This window comes from Pinus tabuliformis, chromosome 6 (genome assembly GCF_031772625.1).
Source record: "Pinus tabuliformis cultivar Carrire ecotype Pingquan chromosome 6, CPIR1, whole genome shotgun sequence".
Taxonomy (NCBI): domain Eukaryota; kingdom Viridiplantae; phylum Streptophyta; class Pinopsida; order Pinales; family Pinaceae; genus Pinus; species Pinus tabuliformis.
The window spans coordinates 1400732455-1400753887 of NC_142292.1; the positions used below are offsets into that span (position 1 = coordinate 1400732455).

A 21433-nucleotide genomic window follows, 5' to 3' on the forward strand; every position below is an offset into this window, starting at 1 on the left:
TGGTTTTGCAGCTTAGTTGCCTTGATGCTTCACTTGCAATAAAGCCAGTGTTTCAGCGTTTCCAATCTGTGATAATAACATCAGGGACTCTCAGTCCTATAGATCTATACCCACGTCTGCTGAATTTCAATCCTGTTATTTCACAGACCTTTACAATGTCTCTGACAAGGGATTGCTTATGTCCAATGGTGTTGACACGTGGCAGGTTTGCATCAAATAATAAATCCTTCACTTTGAATTTTGAAAAATAGTCACCATTTCTATGCTACCTTTTTATGTTTCATATATAAAGTATCTGACTTGAGTGAAGGAACCTTTTCATGTTAGACAAATAGTAGCCTTTTGGATGCAAAATAGTCTGTGTAAATCTTACATCACCTGACCCAAGCCAAAGCATATGTTTTGACCATTTTGTATTTTTCCAAAAGTTTCACAAGAATAAAAGTGTCTTTTGAACACTTAAAATGGTATTGGGCTTGCAATTAGGTTATTTTATTAGTACCAGATATTTAGTATTAGTAAAAAATACATCTCTTAGTAATCCTACAAGAACTGAAAAGAAAAGGCATATATAGACTTTGATCAGTACTTTCATTTTTGTTAATTTCTTCCTGTACCTCTTTTTAAGAGTAAGGATGTGATAATAGGATGGTAAACAAGGTCTGCCAATTGGTTAAGTGAACTACATAGGTGATGAAATTACCACCATGAACAATAATATTAAGACCATAATCGTCATTAGTTGGCAACAGGAACATAGTCATGAACTATAAACACAGGTCAATAAAATTTTATTGCATAACAGAATGGTGATTAGGTTCTCTTGAAATGATCAAGAGATCGTGGATCTACAGTGAACATATCCACAACCCTTTATGCAGAAGAAAAACTTTCTATATTTGAGGGGGAGGGAATTTTTGAGAAGCGAGTTTGTAGACATTGTATACATTTCTAATACAAAGTCTACAAGCAATTTGTAGTAGAAGACAAGGGATGTGCAGCCTCCAGACCTTCACCGAAGACCAAACCAATGCAAGTTTCTCAAGGAAACAACCACTGGTGTTGTTGCTTGAATCACTGTTGAAGGAACAAGTGTGTCTCAATCGTTCATTGTGCCTTCTGCTGTTTTCCGGAGTTAATAGAGTCAGTAGCACCTGTTGTTGCTATTTGTTGTACTACTTAGACCACACAATAGTAATAACAAAGTACTGTTGAGTATGCTAAGCTGGCTAGACCTCCTTCAAAATGATGATATAGAGTTGGTGATTTGGTGATGGAAGTTGCAGATTTTTTTATATCTTTTTCCTTCTTAGTAAACTGATAATGGAGCTATCATTTGAGTTACCATTTTTGCTTCTGTTTGAGTCATATTGTTTTTGTGATTGGCACTGCTTGCATATAATATGCCCTTGGCACTATCTGCATGTTATTCATCGATAGTCAAACTACCTGACCATCTTCTTTGTTGGAATAGCCAACAATCCTTCCTATTTTTACTTTGATTTTCAGCTGAATTGCTAAATATCTTAAATTGGCTATGCAGAAAGTGTAATGAATTAGAATTTCTTGTAATTAGTTACTGGCAATAGTGGTTTAGTTTGTGATTAGTTAGAATGATTAATAGTTGTGATTTGTTGGTTGATAGTGAATAGTCTAGCTTAGCTGTCAATTTGCATTGAAAGCTATACTTGAGTCAGAATGCCAATCATAATCTGTTAAGTGCTCACATCAATACTCAACGAAGGACTATGTAAAAGTGGGATAACCAAATTGAAATTAGGTGGAGAAATTTCGTGAGTTATTGGACTGAGTTTGGAATTTTGTTTCTATGGACCAGTTTTGTGTTTTCTAGCTTGCAAGAAGTTTATCTGCTTATGAATCACAAGTTTTGATTTGCCTACACTAATCAACAGTTTCTAGTCTCCTTTTTGGTACTATTGAGTTTTGAATGTTTATGGGCATAGTTTGATAAGATGCAAGCAATTTTTTTTAAAGCATTTTCATTTGTAGTCCCAATGTAGATTTTCCACGAAATCCTACAACTGCTATGATGAACAATCTGAAACTAATGTCGTTTCACCAAGACAAAATTTCTCTACTCTAGATAAGCAGCAGAATAAAACACAGATATTAAGAACACAGTCACACAATATGACAATGATTTTTCTTGGGAAACACAACTGGGAAAAATCAAATCTTTGCTGTAGAATTTACTGATAGAGTTTGACCAATAGATCTCTTACAAGGCAATACTGTTTCACTAGAAAACACACTTGTTCTCACTGCTTATACCTAGCTTGAAACACCCTGCAAGCAACCCGACCCAGCTCCTACTTCCTTACGAGGTCTCTGCCCCTATTTTCCAGTGGGGCCCTTTTATTTAGGAATTTCCTTGTAAATTCTAGCACAAACCTGCAACAAGAATGTCTCTCTATCTTAGCGTATGGCTCCTCCAAAGTATGCTCTCTCTATGAGAAGCTCTCCTCACATGAACTCATGCAAACAATAATGATACAAACATGTGACTTCGTCCTCCTTTTATCAATTCGACCCATGCTATCTCTGGAAAGTACAAACTTAGAACACGAGTTGAGTTTGGCTTGTTAACTAAGTCGAACTGACTCTAACTTGTTCTTGCCTCAATTAGAAACTAAAGCTCCCACTCGTCCTCTTCTAAATTTGAACTGGCACTTGGAAGTCTGCTTAACTGCCCCTCCAACTCTGCACATGAAGAAACCATCTCCATGAACTCGTCCTATTCACCACAAACTCGTCCATGGTAAAAGGAAGACTAATGGTGGCCTTTCTTGACTAAGGCACAAGTCAAGAAGACCTTCTACACTACCATTTTCAACACCCAGTTTTATTTCCAATAATATTCAACATTAGTGAAAAGTGAAAAATATAGCAATGTTCACAAGTTGTATCATAACATTTCTTGCTATTTTGTGGAAAGAAAATGGACTGTGTAGTCTTGTGAGCATGACCCATCTTCTTCCCCTCGTAATGCAAAGCCTATCATCAACTCCTTTGCTGTAAAAGGTGACCGACCTTTCTCTTGAAGGAGATGGGTGCCACTCCTTCAAATCTTTTGGTGTACTCTTTTTCCTAGGCATAATGACATCTCGCTTGACCTTGACCCCCAATACTTAATCTCCCACACAACATCCCTTTATGACATTTCGTGGCCAACCTATTATCTGCATCCTCTCCCCACCTCCTCATGCCACCTTTTCTCTAAGAGGGACTTCAGTAGAGCAGGTAGAGCTATTAGATTCAATAGAGCGACATATGAGAAAGGGCTTAAAGCCAAATTCCTTAAACATGGCATCCAGTCTCTTGAGTCATGTATTGCCAATTTATTTAAGTATGTGGCGTGCTTAGGATTTGCCTTTCCTATACGAGACATATTATTCATCCAATCTAGAAATTAGGTAGTAGCTCTGATCCAAACAATTATCGAATTATCATAGTGGGTCATACATTTTCCAAGGTTTATGCCACAGTCTTCTACCGATGGATTTTTGAAGAGTTGGAGGGTCAATGTCTTTTAGCTTGAGGACATCCAGGTTTCTAGCCAAACTACCAGATGATTGATCACATTTTCACTCTCCAAACCATTATTGAAGAGGCTTGTCACCACTCTTGGAAGGTTTACAATTGCTATGTATACTTTCAAAAAGCATTTAACACAATTCCAAGGGAGGCATTGTTCGAAAGGCTCCTTGACATTGTCATTCCAAGATCCTTTTAGCAACCATTATGAGAAAATATGAGTCAATTTTGGGATGACATAGGATGAAAAACAACCTCTGCAGTTTCATCCAGAGTACAATTGGGGTAAAAGGTGTAATATCCCCATTCTCCGTTTCCTCTATATTATAGCCAGGATGGATTTCGAGGGCACGAGATGGCCAGGTCAGGGGAGTAGGATTATGTCATCAGGGGTCCCGGGGGAGTTTTGAGGAATTTACAAACACCTGTTGAGAAATCTATATGGCAATAGTTAGAATGATTTCTCTTATACTTAATAACTGTTTGTGATGTCTTTTTACTTTTTCCTACTTATTAGCTTCTTCTCATATTATTATGTTGTTCTTATCATCAAACAACTACCAAAACAAGAAAATCAACAGTACACAAGAACACAGGATATAGGCTGCAAGCCAGGGCCAAAACCTCTTCACTTAAGAGGAAAACCCACAAATCTCTTCTCTTCTTATTGATTCTTCAATTGACGAATTCCAAGACCTCTAGACCAAGACCAATACCCTTCCAAGAAAGAACAACATCATCATCAATGCAACAAAACATAAAGGAACAAAGAAAAACATTCACACACAAAGACACTAGGATTGGTCAAAGACTAGGGTAAAACCCATTGTGGGGAAAACCCTTTCAAATTCTTCTTTTTATTGGATTGTAATTGAATGATTTAGCAAAAGAGAGTACAATGATCAATATCTTCTTCCATACAACTATCCAACAACATTAAATAAACAATCTTCATGAAATGAACCGAGAAATTTTAATACTCAAAACCCAGATTCTGAAGCCTACAAAAATTGAGACTGTTTGTGGTCAACTGTTGAACACTGCGGTCAACTGACGAAGATATCAGTCAATTGAAAAACCGAACCCTAGTTTCCAACTGCAGGAAAGATGTGTTGTGTGTGTGGCTGAAAGGCTTTAGCTGCACGGATGAGCTGACAAGTGTGCGGCTGTAGTCGAGATTTTTCTGTGACATGCTTGCGATTGAGACCCAAAACCCTAAAATAGAGATGCGAGCTTCGAACCTTGCAATTTCACCTTCGTGAGAACCCATTCCTCCGCAAACGTGCCTCAAACCTGTGCAAGCCAAAAACAAGAAAAAGAATAGAAGAATGATCCAAGATGATTGTCCATGCAAATATCTCGAAGTGTGCTCGGCGGCAACTTAATGTGTGTGAAACGACTTAAGCATGAATGCATTCAGGTTGTTTTCTGCAAAACATATATATATATATATATACACACACACACACACAGACGAGTGTCCATACGAAACATCAATGCTTTAATCAACTATCGGTTGTCAATTCAGGTTCATCAATATATCTTCATAACTTCTTTAAATTTGATTGGAATGTCCAAGGATTCGTATTTCCACTTCCTTTAATAGCTTCACGATACATATTTTCTTTTCCATACTTCAAAAAGTAATTCATTATACCATGATTCTTCGTTTGAACTTCAGAGGCCATCTCCCTCTTACTTTGATCATCAAAGGCTCATTACCTGTCAAGAATAGACCATCAATATATAAAACCAAAATCAAAGTCATACCTTGGACTACTTTTGAAATAGAGATTTGGATTGGCACATCTTCTTGGCTTCACTAGATAACTATCAATGCGGGAATACTAGGCTCGGGAAACTTGCTTCATACAATGCTTTCTGCAAACATAACACTTGACGAAACCAATATGCTCAATCTTACACAAATCAATATTGTGTAATCAAATCAACTAAGTCAACTTATCAAGCTTTGAATGCGAGGTCAAAAACTAATATCAAAATCATGAAAATTCTGCCAATATCCCTATGACAAACTTTACGGACTAAATGTTAGGTGGAGCTCAGATCCAAAATACCAGGTTACAACAACCTTTTATTTACCAAGCATTATCGAATCAACCTTTATTAGGCCATCCTTTCTGCCACTAAATATGAATGGATACATGAGGGACAAGTCATATAAGTTTCATGCATATACCCAAAATGAGTCATAAAAGTTCCATTGATTCATAGTGAGATTACTTCATACTGAATCACAATTGTTTATACTTCAACCAATGTGCCAAAGACAATGAGGCCAATACAAAACATTATTGAATACCAATATTAGTCACTGAAAGTTACTATGCTCACATAACACTGTCATCAAGGCAAATCATCAAATATCAAGTCAAATCATTAGTCATCAAGTCAAAACCCTAATTTTGTCATCTCAATCAATCCATAAACGAAAAGGATATGAAGCATCATGTCACTGTTCTAAAGCATATGTATGAATTATCAAGCATCATGTTAAAACTCCAAACATTGCTCATCTATACCAATCAAGCAAGTCTTGTCAAACCTTTGCAACTGATATCAAATATTGTCATACAGGAGCTTCAATGATTAAATCATAATGACATATTGATATAGTAAGTCAAACATTCACACTTCCCTGCTCAGAGATATTTCTGTTGTCTGGTCCATATTTGTAGGACTGTCATTCTCTTGGTGCATTCCTAATTTTATGCATAAAGCTTCAATTTTGTGACCTATAGGCATAACTGCGCCCATAGGATTTCTTCCATGCGGTTGTGAGGCTTATAACCACAATGTTAAGCTTGCTTTTGTGCGGTTGGGGCTTGAACTAAGAGAAACCCTCTCTTCTTAAACCAGAACTTGCTGCAGTCCAACATCAAATATCTGTCTATTTATTTAAGAAAACTTCAACAATAAAGAATTTTCAATACATATAATGCAAATGATAAGAGGTTTAAGAATATTATGGAGAGTTTCTTCCTCTTAGTGAGCAACCACTTCAGTCATCATCATTCAAGTTATCAACCTATCTATCATAATGCTATCATGCATCAACAAAACTGTTAGATCATAAATCAAACTATATCATATATTCATCTTGGTCATAACATGTTAGCCTCAGTGACTTCATCATCACATAAGAACATGACATCAAATTTTCGTCAAGAGTTAGAGTCATATGATTATGGCAACTGATAGGTGTATCATCATACTTAAAAGATTATAGTCACTTCATCACTTTCAATTATCAAATCAGGGCATCCAATTTTATCATGTCATAGTTACTAAGCTAATCAAGGTCAACAAGAAGATCTTGAATATCAATATTGTTGTTACACCTATATCATCATGGTTATCATGCTTATTAATAATCGAATCAAGCTATCATATATCAAAAACAATGAGCTAGCCTTCTTATGAAATCCATCATGTCTAGGATGTGAGATGCTTTGCCCAACATTAAATATACCTATATCTCAAAAATCAATGTTTCTAGGTTGCTTTGCCATGACTTAATAGAATGTAAGATATTTGTCCAACACCAAGTGCATCTTTTCATCATAAGTATCATGAAACAAACTTACTTTTATATGCGCATGCATGAGCCATTTGTGAAGGAGACATTCTCATCATACCTTAGGGCTAACCTTGCCATCCATTATTTCAGCTGAAACCTAACGTTGAAACAATACACCATATATACCTTGTAGTATTCAAATACCTGTGCACCTTCTTATTTGACATAGGCAACTGTAGTATTTTGTCAATTTCCATTTCATGGGCAACTATAACTCCTCTTCCTGCACTAGCGATTTTTTCTTGCACCTCAAATGATCCTCAAGCAGAATCCACTTATCACATCTCATCAAGAGGTTAGAAGTATCTAAATTCTCAAATATACATGTAGGAAGCATAATCAATGATCAAATAAATCTAAAAGTAAAGACATAAAGAAGTAACATAAATAGAGAAATACTCATCTTCAATGAGAGGTGATCATCTCCCTCTTGAACCAACCTTCAAGAGTCGTGATTGTCCATTGTCCATATAACGTTGTTGCCTTCAATATTTCAACCAACTTCATCAATAACCAAATCCTAATTGGGAATATCTCATTTAGGGCTACATCAAATTTGTCACAAATGCTTGAACATCTCCACATTGATCATGTTAGGGTTTCTAATTGAATATCTTAACTCTTTGCCATAAACTAGGGTTTCTTCCAAACCCTAACCTCACAATGTCCAGCGAACCCTACTAACCAAATTGCCTAGGGTTTTCTTCAAACCCTAGTATTTTTTTAGGTCTCCTTCATCTTCTCATGATTCCATCAGGGTGTCTTCATAGGAGTGATCTTCAATGACATTTCTTGAACCCAACTCTGATTCCATGTTAATTTTTCTTAGGCTATATTGTTCTTTGCTTTGATAATTGCATTTCTTCATTTACACATTAAATTCAGCCCAATGCGTCATATCATTATTAAGATATTCAACATTATTCAACAACATATGCAAGTATATAGAAAGAACAACATCAGCATCAATTTAATAGAAAATAAATGAACCAAGAAAAGTATTACAAATAGGGACACTAGGATTGGTTGGAGACTAGGGCAAAACCCACTATGGGGAAAACTCTTTCAAATTCTTCTTCTTGTTAGATTTTCATTGAACGATTCAACCAAAGAGAGTACAATGATCCATATCTTTATCCATACAACTATCCAACAACTTCAACTAAACAATATTCATGAAATGAACCCAATAATGTCAATACTTAAAACCTAGCTTCAGAAGCCTGCAATCAATTGACATTGTTTGCAGTCAACTATCGAACACTGAGATCAACTGAGGAAAGCTTCAGTCAATTGAATAATCAAACCCTAGTTTCAATCTGTAGGGAAGATGTGTTGTGCGTGCGGCCTAAGTCACCGGGTTCGTGTTCGTGTTCGAGTTCAGCAACCTTGAAATTCGAATAAAGTTCGGCACTTAAAATTTTGCCGATAAAGTTCGACATAAAATTCGACATATAGAAATTCGAAAAAAAATGTATATATATATATATATATATATATATATAATCAATTTAAAGTCAAATTCAAAGTCCATAATGCACATTGCAAACACATAAGATTATTGCTCAAACATTTAAATCATTTCCACATAATTGGTTAAACCATTAAAGCGTGTGCCAAATTCCAATAAAGAACCAACTTCCATACATAGTAAAGAAGGTGAGAAATTCATCATAGACATTGGCACCCATATCAAATTCAACAAAACCATGGGCCATATCAGATTTCATATATTGAAAAACAATCTGATAAAAAGTATTCAAAATATATAAACTCGAAAGTTTAAAGTAGCTTGGCAGTTTTAGGAAATTATTCATGTAAAAAGTAAACTAGAAATCCAATACAGGAACACAAGTTTTATTCTTGATGTTCCTGTGGCCCACTTGTTATATCAAAAAGTTCTATATCATCAAGAGCAGCAGGAGCTGTGAATCCGCTAGATGCTTCAACATCAGATTCATCAGTCAATTCCCTGTCAATGTCACTATCAATGTAGAAATCAACTTCATCCATTGATGCATTTGGAACAGGATCGATCCACGGAGTAGAGGAATTGGATGACTCTTTAGCCACATTTTTCAAAGCCAACTGCAAGATACTATGAACATAAACAAGATCTTCTAATCTTCTAGATAACAATCTATTTCTTTTCTTGGAATGAATGTGGTCAAAGGAACGCCAATTCCTTTCACATGCTGATGCACTTGATTCTTGGCTTAAGATACAAATTGCAAAATTTTGCAATTTTGGTGCCCCTGAACCATAAAATTCCCACCAAACTGTTGGATCACTTTTGCTCCTATCATACTTTGCTGATTGTGTTCCAAATAACCTTTCTTCTAACCTGTATGCCCTCCACTGACCTTTGACCAAACATGCAATTTCTGGATCTGGATTTAGCTTCTCAATAGCGTGGATAAGTCCATTCATGACTTCTTCATTCCTATGTCTTGGTAACCCAAACAATCTAGGGTCCAAATAGCATGCTGCTACATGTAATGGACTATTCATCATCTTCCATCTTTGATCAATTAAATCCCATATCTCTTGGTAATCATCTTCCACATTATTAAAAGCAGTTGCAATGGTCTCTTTGCAACGATCAATGCTTTCATAAACAAAACCCATACAAGGTTTGTCACCATAAACCACGCGGAGCACATTAACAATTGGGCCACATGTTTTTAAAACCATGTTTGCATTTTCCCAAAAGCCATTATTGAGCACTATTTGTTCAACATTTTTCCCCTTAGTTTCTTTTGAAAGGGTAGATCTCTCCCACTCATTGTTGCAAAAAATAGCTCTTAGGCTCGCTTTTTCCTCAACAACTCTTTTCAGAGTAATATAAAAAGTGGCAAACCTTGTATCACAAGGCCTCAACAACTCTTTTGATGCATTCTTCTTGTATATGCTCAGAGTGAGACGATGGTTGATGATGAAGTTTGCAATTGTTTTGGCTCTTCGAATTGTCTCATTGACCCAAGGAAATTTGGCTAAGTCATGCAACATTAAATCCAAGTAGTGAGCTACACAAGGGGTCCAATAAATGTGATTATACTTTTCCATAATCAGCTTCCCTGCACCAACAGAGTTTGATGCATTGTCTCATTGACCCAAGGAAATTTGGCTAAGTCATGCAACATTAATCCAAGCAGTGAGTTGCACAAGGGGTCCAATAAATCAGATTATACTTTTCCATAATCAGCTTCCCTGCACCAACACAATTTGATGCATTATCTGTAATAACGTGGACAACATTTTTATTCCCAACCTCTTGAATCGCGTCATCCAAAATTCCAAAAATAAATTTTGATGTCTTCACTCGATCCATTGCATTTACTGCCTTTAAGAAAAGTACCCCTTGAGGACTATAAACAAGCACATTGATCAATGGGTGATGACGCAAATCTGACCAACCATCACCCAAAATTGTGCATCCTGTAAGCTTCCAAGACTCTTTAATCTGAACCAACTTTCCTGTCACTCTGTCTTTTGTTTTCTTTAGCAAAGTTGTCCTTAAAGCTTTAGATCCGGGAGGAACATAGCCCTTCCCAAAATCAATGGTCTTTTTAATTACATTTTTAAAATATGGACTCCTCGCCACATTAAAGGGAATTGCACATGCATAAAAGAATTCTGCACCAGCATCATCAACTTCTTGTTTCTCAACAGGTTTCCGGAATTGATTTAATGTTTTGGTTCCACCTATTTTTACTTGAGTAGAACTTGATCTCCCATGGAGGAAGACATGGCAATATCCCTCTCAATTCGCTACCTCTTATTTTCCCTTTTCTCCTTTTCCATCTTTGAAGTGAAATAGTCTTTTTCCACTGTGGCATTTTGTTCATCAGAGATCTTAGTGCAACCTTCAACACCACCTCTACTTCCATCGCTAATACTGAGAAGGTGATCCACTGCTCTAGTTAAAGAGCTAGTAATTCATGTCCACACAACTGACACAAAAGATTTTTCCCATCTATTTTTGACAAAATTCCATGCTATAGCAGTGGATTTTGGGGGTGCCATTGAAATTTGAAGGTTCTGAATTTCTGATTGTTGAAGATTGAGGTGAAGGCTTGAAGCCTGAAATGTTTGCAATTTTTTTTAATTTATATTTTAATTAGTTTTATATTTTTTTTGCAGAATGAAATTATGAAAGTTTGAAACTATAATTTATAAAAAAAATTTATCAGTTCAAAATTCAGCATGAGCCTCTTTAAACACTGATAAATTGTATAATGCATTTAACTGATAAAAACTAGTAAATGGTATTGAATAGATAAAAAAATGTGTATTTTAATTTTTGACTTACCTGGAACTTGGAAGCTGGAGTCTGGACAATGCTGCTTGAAGGCTTGCTGAGGCTGCTTGAAGGTGGCTCACTGATCTTGGCTTTGTCAGAAGTTAGAAGTTCTAACCCGCTCAAACAACTTTGCAAAGAGCTTCTTCAACCTGCTTCACAACTACTAATTGTACTCAACTTCGGTCGTGCTTAAAGCTACGAACTTCTCATCCACAATATCATGGTGTATCTCATACTAAAGTAGCACCCAGATGTGCTCATATCATCAATAACGATCCCAAGTAGCATAAGTACATCCATGCAATCACGTATCATAGGAAGAATATCTTAGACCAAAAAAATGATCATCCCATGCAAATATCTCAAAGTGTGCTCGACGACAACTCTGTGTGTATGAAGCGACTCAATCATGAATCCATTTAGGTTGTTTTGTGCAAAACAAACACACACACACATATATTGATGAGTGTTCATATGGAACATCAATGGTTTAATCAACTATCGGTTGCCAAGTTCTTGAAATTTGATTGAAATGTCCAAGGATTTGTATTTCCATTTCTTTTAATAGCTTCACGATATAGATTTTCTTTTCCATACTTCAGAAAGTAATTCACCATACCATGATTCTTCATTTTGAACTTTAGAGGCTATCTCCCTCTTACTTTGATCATCAAAGGCTCATTACCTGTTAAGAATAGACCATCAGTATATAAAACCAAAATCAAAGTCATACTTTGGATCACTTTTGAAGTAGAGGTTTGCATTGGCACATCTTCTTGGCTTCACCAAATAATTGTCAATGCGGGGATACCAGGATCGGGAAACTTGCTTCATACAATGCTTTCTGCAAACATAACACTTGACCAAACCAATATGCTTAGTGTTACACAAATCAATATTGTGCAATCAAATCAACTAAATTAACTTATCAAGCTTTAGATGACAGGTCAAAACTAATATCAAAATCATGAAGTTCTACCAATATCCCTGTGACAAGCTTTTCAGAATAAATGTTAAGTGGAGCTTAGATCCAAATGCCAGGTTACAACAAACTTTTATCTACCAAGCATTATCGAATCTAACTTTATCAAGCCATCCTTTCTGCCACTAAATATGAATGGATACATCAAGGACAAGTCATATAAGTTTCATCCATATACCAAAAATTAGTCATACAAGTTCCATCCATTCATTGTGAGATTACCTCATATTGAATCACAACTGTTTATACTTCAACCAATGTGCCAAAGACAATGAGGCCAATACAAAAACATTATTGAATACTAATATTAGTCACTGAAAGTTACTATGCTGACGTAGGACTGTGATCAAGGCAAATCATCGGATATCAAGTGAAACCATTAGTCATCAAGTCAAAACCCTAATTTTGTCATCTCAATCAATCCATAAGTCAAAAACATATGAAGCATCATGTCAATGTTCTAAAGCACATTTATGAATTATCAAGCACCATGTCAAAACTCCAAACATTGCTCATCTATACCAATTAGCCAAGTCTTGTCAAACCTTTGCAACAGATATCAAATATTGTCATACACTAGCTTCAATGGTTAAATCATAATGACATATTGATATGAATATTCCGGTCACCTGCAAACACAAGTTTAATCAACTCATTCAAATTCTCTATGATAAGTCGCACATCCAAACTTCCTTGCTCGTAGATATTTCTCTTGTTTGGTCCATATTTGTAGGACTTTCATACTCCTGGTGCATTCCTAATTTTGTGCACAAAGCTTCGGTTTTGTGACCTATTAGCATAACCACACCCATGGGCTTTCTTCCTTGCAGTTGTGAGGCTTGTAACCACACTCTTAAGCTTGCTTCCGTGCGGTTGGGGCTTAAACTAAGAGAAACCCTCTCTTCTCAAACCAGAAATTGTTGTAGTCCAACGACATCAGATATTTGTCTATTTATGTTAGAAAACTTCATAATAATGAATCTTCAATACATATAATGGAAATGATAATAGGTGTAAGGATCTTATGGAGAGTTTCTTCCTCATAATGACTAGCCACTTCAATCATCATCATTCAAGTTATCAACCTGTCCATCGTAATGCTATCAAGCATCAACAGAACTGTTAGATCATAAAATCAAACTATATCATATATTCATCTTGGTCATAACATGTTAGCCTCAGCGACTTCATCATCACATAAGAACATGGCATCAAATTTTCATCAAGAGTTAGAGTCACATGAGTAGGGCAGCTGACAGGTGTATCATCATACTTTAAGAATTATAACCACTTCATCACCTTCAATTATAAAATCTGGGCATCCAATTTTACCACATGTCATCGTTACTAAGCTAACCAAGGTCAACAAGAAGATCCTGAATATCAATCTTGTTGTCACACCTATATCATCATGGTTATCATGCTTATTAATAATCGAATCAAGCTATCATATATCAAAAACAATGAGCTAGCCTTATTATGAAATCTATCATGTCTAAGATGTGAGATGCTTTTCCAAACATTAAATATACCAATATCTCAAAAATCAATGTTTCTAGGTAGCTTTGCCATGACTAAATAGAATGTAAGATATTTGTCCAACACCAAGTGCATCTTTTCATCATAAGTATCATGAAACAAACTTATTTTCATATGCGCATGCATCAGCCATTTGTGAAGGAGACATTCTCATCATACCTTAGGGCTTACCTTGCCATCCAATATTGCAGCTGAAACTTTACATTGAAACAATACATCCTATATACCTTCTAGTATTCAAATACCTGTGCACCTTCTTATTTGACATAGGCAGCTGTAGTATTTTGTTAATTACCTTGTCATGGGCAACTGTAGCTCTTCTCTTCCTATACTAGCCATCTTTTCCTGCACCTCAAATGATCCTCAAGAAGGATTCACTTATCACATCTTAGCAGGAGGTTGCAAGTATCCAAATACTCAAATATACATGTAGGAAGCATACTCAATGATCAAATAAATCTAAAAGTAAACACATAAAGAAGTAACATAAATAGAGAAATACTTATCTTCAATGAGAGGTGATCTTGTCCCTCTTGAACCAACCTTCAAGAATCGTGAGTGTCCATTGTCCATATAACATTGTTGCCTTCAATATTTAAGCCAACTTCATCAATAACCAAAGCCTAACTGGGACTATCCCATTTAGGGCTACATCAAATTTGTCACAGGTGCTTGAACATTGCCACATTGATCATGCTAGGGTTTCTAGATTGCATATCTGAAATCTTTGCCATAAACTAGGGTTTCTTCCAAACCCTAACCTCACAGTATCCATCAAACCCTACTAATCGGATTGCCTGGGGTTTTCTTCAAACCCTAGTATTCTTTTAGGTCTCCTGCATTTTCTCATGCTTCCACAGGGTTTCTTCATAGGGGTGATCTTCAATGACTTTTCTTCAGCTCAGTTCTGATTCCATGTTAATTTTTGTTAGGGCTATATTGTTCTTTGCTTTGATAATTGCATTTCTTCATTTACATATTAAATTCACACCAATGCATCATATCTTTATTCAAATTTTCAAAATTATTCAACATATGCAATTATATGGAAAGAACAACATCATCATCAATGCACCGGAACGTAAAGGAACAGAGAAACACATTCACACATAGAGACACTAGGATTGGTCAGAGATTAGGGCAAAGCCCACTATGGGGAAAACCCTTTCAAATTCTTCTTCTTATTAGATTGTCATTGAATGATTCAACAAAAGAGAGTGTAATGATCCATATCTTCATCCATGCAACTATCCAACAACATCAACTAAACAATATTCATGAAATGAGCCCAACAATGCTAATACTCAATACCCGACTTCAGAAGCTTGTAATGATCTGACAATTTTTGCGGTCAAATGTCGAACTCTGCGGTCAACTGAAAAGCCAAACCCTAATTTCCAACTGCAGGGAAGAGGTGTTATGTGTGCAGTTGAAATGCTTCGGCCACACGGTTGAGTTGGTCAGTGTGCAACTGCAACCATGATTTATTTGTGACATGCCTGCAGCGAAGACCCAAAATCCTAAAATAGAGATGCGAGCTTCGGAACTTGCAATTTCGCCTTCGAGCGAATCCATTCCTGCACAGACTTGTGCGAGCCAAAAACAAGCAAGAAAATAGAAGAATGATCCAAGATGATTGTCCAAATGAGGTTGAGGTCACTTGTGTTTATCGCCTTCCAAGGTTGTCCAATTTGCTTTAGGGCAGGCTTGATCAAATATGCACATGTGGGTTTTTAATTCAAAAATACACATTCCCTTGTCGAATTTGAGCTCTTTGATAGTCAAAATTGGTCCTCTCGAAAAGAGAGATCTCGTCCCATGGTTGGAATTTGTCACTGAGTTGCCAAAATAACAATAACTTCATTAATTATGCTTAAGGTGGCATTTTGGGAGGAATACCTGATGGAACACCTTGGTGTAATAGCTCGTTGGAATCGAAACGAGAAGATCTATAGGATGGGATGCTGAGAAGTGACTTCCTCAGGCTAGAGAAAGTATGGTGAGCGATATACCATTTTTCTATATTAAAAGTGATTCCAATTACTCAATTAATTAAAAGAAAAAGGAAATGACTAATTGAGGAGAAAAGCAAAAAGTAACTTCTAGAAGGATAAATATATAATAAAATAAAAATACTTCTAAAAGATTGGAGATCTATCTATTGGGCCTTTAAAAGGAGGAGGGTGAGATCATTTTGCTATAGTGTGATTGGTGAACGAGTTCCCAGCTTCAACAATCCCTAGGACAAAAATCATTGGGATTCAATTGTGAGTGTGTTAGATGAAAACTCAACACTATTTGAGGAGATTTCACCACTAAATCTCACGATGCTTTAGTGGAGTTTTGGAGAGCAGATATGCAATAACAGATTTGTGCATTGGAGCGGTGATCACACAAATCTCCAATTTGGGCGATATTTTTAGTTACAATTTGGAGGCCTGATCATAGTAGAGCAAACTACTTAGGAGGCTAGTTATTTATCACACCATTTTTGGGAGTTGAGTTGCGCAAAGCTTCGCACCAGTTGGCTAGTTGGGCCACTCGCACTTGTGGTTATCAATTTTGCTACCCAGAATCAACCCAAACCATTTATGGGATTTTGTGTGTTTGTAGAGAGGATCCCATGGTTAAGTTTTCAGAATTTTCTGTTTTATTTTGAGTGCAGAAACCCTGATTCCATTCTACATCCAGTAACTATTTATGTATTGGATCACTTGCTGCAACATTTCAGAGATTTCTGCCACTTGAAACAAGATTCCATTTTTGGGTTTTGCTTAGCTTGCTTGGCAAGCACAGTTTGCACCATTCTATCTCTGATGTACTCATTTTCCATGGTTAATAAAATGTTATAGAGATCTTGCTGCCTATTTCCTGTATGAAAATTGCATCTGGTTATTTAGTGGCTATGTTCTAGTGGTTTCAAGTTTCATCCCTGCTTATTTTCTGTGTTTTCAAGTGGGACTATTATAGAAGGATGCCCTATTTCATCGACCCTCTTCAGGATCTATGTTCATTGTTGATGAGTTGGAGTTGTTGCTATAGGAGCATATCTAGGAGGGGGATGACTATCTTCTACACCAGGTGATAATCTCACTTGTTCTTTTTGTCGATGGTTTGGTCTTGTTGGCTTCCACCCCTGAGGGCTTGCAAAGACATATTGATGCATTGTCCAGCCTTTGTGACTTTTGACAATTAGCAATCAACGTGGGTAAAACGAAGGTTTTGGTCTTGAATGCATCGAAAAGATATCTTATGGACTTACATTTCTATTAGCAGGATGTCGAGGTTGAGATTGCCACAACTTACGCTTACCTAGAGGTGCAGTTCATTGGACCTCGTTTTGGTATGTGACAAGCCCTCCAGTCTTGGCTAAGTAAAGGATATGGTTTCCTCACCCTTATTGAGAGACAATGTTTTGAGCTAAGTCACCTGACACGGGGATTCGGGACACGTAGGATTCGGGATTCGTGGTGTCGGATTAGGGACACACTGACCCCCCGGAACAAGACACGTTAGGACACGTTATATATTATTTTATTAAAAAATATATATATATATATATTAAAAATTAGATATTATCATATTTCTTACACAAATTTTAATTAATGATACAAATTTATTGATTTCAAACAGAGATCTTGATTCTTCATCTATAGCTATGCCTATTACTAATTAGCATGCATAGTACATACAAAATTCAAATAAATGTTAGTGGTACTGGTCACATAAATGATAAATTTATTAAAAATTTAAATCATGATTCATAATTCATAACTGAAAGACAACTTACAACTACAAGATAATAAGATAAACACACTGACAACTGTAGTTTTCTCATTAAGTCATCAAATCAAAATCTGTTACATAGGTAGTGTTGGTGCAATGCCAATGGCAAATAGAAATAGAAAATATAAAACAACTATAGGTATACAAGCCTCAAGGCATCAATCAGCATCAGAATCAGCATCACTGTCCCCATCATCATGGTCCCCACTGCTCTCCTCTGCATCCTCCTCCTCCCCTGTATCCATAGTCGCCTTTGCATCTGCTGGTATGGAGGTTGACCCCTCTAAGTCATCAAATCTAACAGGCTCAAGCACTGGATCACTGAGATCCATGTTGGCCAATGCCAACTCAACAGTGGTGTCCAGACCCATATCATCAGGAAAGACATCCCACATCTTTGTCTTTCCCCTCAACCACTCTTCCCTCTGCCTGTAAATAAGACGAAGGTTGGTGTGCACATACACCATTGTCTCTGCCCTGGACTGCTCAAGCCTGCTCTTCTTCACAGTATGCAAATTCCCATATGTGCTCCAATTCCTCTCGCAACAAGAGGATGAAGTCACCTGAGAGAGGAGCCTCATGGCTAACTGCTGAAGAGGAGGGCTTGTTGCCCCATGATTTGCCCACCAAGAATAAGGCTTCTTAACCCCCCTGTCTCTAATCACATCATAACCTCCAAATCGACCAGTGCCAGTGGAAAACTCTACAAAGGCATCCTCCACCTCAGCAAGCAATGCACTATCCTGATAAATCCGCCTCAATGCCTCTTTCCTCCCCTGTGAGATTTCACCATCCATGTGAGGAGGGAATGTGCGGGAAGGTCCACCATTCAGCCACTCATGGCTGTAGTATTTGGGGTTCAATGAGTGAGCCAAACAATGTAAAGGTGTACAATTCTTGTCCCATCTGCTGACAAGAATATCATGTATGGTATTGCAGAAGGCCTCTGGTGATGTCTCATACTGGGGGCACTCACTCTGTAGAATAATGCTCCTCACATACTCAATCATGGAATCCCATCCCTCATAAACCTCTCCTAGGATGGGTTTGTCTGTATCTGCAACTCGAAGCAAAGAGATGATAGGGTCCATGATCCGAATAATTAGATCTACCCTCTCCCACCAAGCATCATCTAGTACCATGTCCTTCACTCTTTTAGAGGCTGCCTGATCTATCTTTCTCCAAAAATACCAAAACTCAGAAATAACCATGGACCCAAGAGCAGTCTTGACCTCCCTCAACCTCTTCAACATCATGAATGAAGATGCAAACCGTGTATCAGCAATCTTCAACAATGATAGATTGCTGTACTCCTTGTAGATAGTGAGGGCATTTGTATGATTTCGCACAAAGTTACGGATATGTCTTGCATCCTCAATAATGCTTCCAATCCAAAGCACATCAGAAGCAATGGATTTCAGTGCTAAGTTCAATGAATGGACAATGCAAGGTGTCCAAAACACTTGTGGATATTTAGCTTCCACAATCATGCCAACCGCCTTGCAAACAGGTGCATTATCTGTAATGATTTGCACACAAGATTCAACACCTACCTCTTCAACGACTTTAATAAATAACTCACCCATAAATTGTGCATCCTTGTATTCGCCAAGTGTATCCACTGGTTTCAGGAAAACTGGACCATTCAAGGAAGACACCATGAAGTTGATGATTGGGTGTCGTGCTGGATCTGTCCATCCATCAGAAACAATGCTAACCCTAGATGTTGGCCATGATGGCATAATAGGCTCAAGCATTTTTTGCACCTCTTTTTTTGCCTTCGTCAACAATGTGGTTCTCAGCTTCTCTGACCCAGAGGCACATACCCTGCTGGAGCCCCTTGAGTTAGAGCTCGGCACATCTCAACAAATAAAGGTGAACGTGCAACATTAAATGATATGAAGTTTTGATAGAAGAAGAAGGCAATGGTGAGATCAAGCTCTTCCCTTCTCTCTTTTTGGAAAATCCTGTCCATTGGACCAAGTGATCTTCTTTTTAATGCTTGTCCCCCAGTAGAAGTAGAACTCTCAAATGGAAATTTGGTGGTGGCTTTCCTCAAAAATGGAAGGGGGTCTTCATTCTTGCCCTTGGGTGTTTTTGATTTTGAAGCCAGTGCCACATGTTCCATACCAACATTGGCCTCCTTTTCCAATTCTTTTCTCTTTTGTGAAGTAATAGCTCTACAAGATCCAATCCCACAACCAGGTATAGCCAACAAATGTGATTTCACACGGTAATATGTGCTTTTGAAAGAAATGTTACAAAAGTTGCATTTCCATTGCACATTGCCTCCTCCCTTTCCCTTGTTGTTTGGCCCATCCTCTCTTGTGACATATTTCCACAATGGATATTTATCATTGTCTTTAAGTCCTCTTCCCTCAACATTACTTGCAGCAGACTCTGATGATATTGGGGGAGGAAGGGCATCTCTACCCATGACATTCTTGTCCTTCCTTGCTGCCTTTGATTGAGCCATGAACACTGTTACTTCAACCTGTAAAAAAAATGAACAAACTGCTGTAAAAATTTAAAAATGCAAAAGAAATGAACAAGAATCAACACTAATTTGAATTGTAATTTGTTACCATTACCAATTTATTGCATAGGTGATGTGCAATTGAGTTTTCAGTGGCACATTTCATCAAATACATTGAAATTTGAAATAAATACAAGAAGAGCACCTACAACAGTGTGTTTATAATTTATTTCAAATTTCAATGTATTACACTGACAACACTTAATGAAAACATAGAAAAAAATTGCAGGCACATAATTACATGTTTTAAGCTGGCCGAGTTCACACCATAAAGAGGCTGAGTTCACACCATAAAGAGGATGAGTTTGTGACCATAAGGAGGGCCACATTCTTCTTATGTATAGCTGGGTGAACGCACTTCAGTATGGGACTGAGTTGAAGAGTTGCCTAGTGTATTTGGACGCAGAACAAGGAGACACATTTCTGTGCATAATGTCAGACTGATGAGGGGCTGAGTTTATTAATCCGCTCCTCATTTACTCTTAGAAGTCTATGATTTGATTAGGGTTGGTTCTATGCTTCACAAAGAAGAATCCATGATAAGTTATTTTAATAGATTTTATAATTTTCAAGCAGGTGAACTTATGGCTTGTACAAACATCTGTCATTCAATAAAATTGCAATCTCATTGGAATTTTGTAGTTGGTGCTGTTCCTGCACGGCTACTTTTTCGTCATAGTGGTCAAGCCTTTCTCGAACTTGCCTTCTAGCAGGCTGCTCAGCATTTTTATTTTTGTGCAGTTATCACTATAATGATACAGGGTTACACAATGCAATCGATTCTATGTAGACGAATGTACAATTGACAACCTACTAATTAGTCACTATCAAAAGATATCGAATCTTTTTTTTTATATGAAACATGGATTCGTGTAACTGATAAATTACAGGGTTACACAATGCAATCGATTCTATTTATTTTTATATGAAACATGGATTCATTGACTGATGAATTACAGGGTTACACAATGTTATAAGCTGAGTTCACAATACAAGCTAGTTTGACCGCTTCTAAGTTAAACATTAAAGCAGTGAGACAAAAAGTTAGAATAGCTTCCTAGCACCTAAACGAAAACTAGACTAAAAGTACACTAGGAAAATAACTTTAGCAGTGATTCTTGACATGCACTG

The 21433-nt window shown here is 37.0% G+C and overlaps 1 protein-coding gene across 1 annotated transcript in view; it reads left to right on the top strand.

Annotated features, from left to right (window-relative positions):
- The window catches only part of UVH6 (RAD3-like DNA-binding helicase protein), a 281472-nt gene that overhangs the window by 67451 nt on the left and 192588 nt on the right, over positions 1–21433 (top strand). The window contains exon 4 of the mRNA XM_089426800.1: positions 12–205. Within this exon, the coding sequence (XP_089282926.1) occupies positions 12–205 (194 nt within the window). The remainder of the gene's footprint in view (positions 1–11; positions 206–21433) is intronic.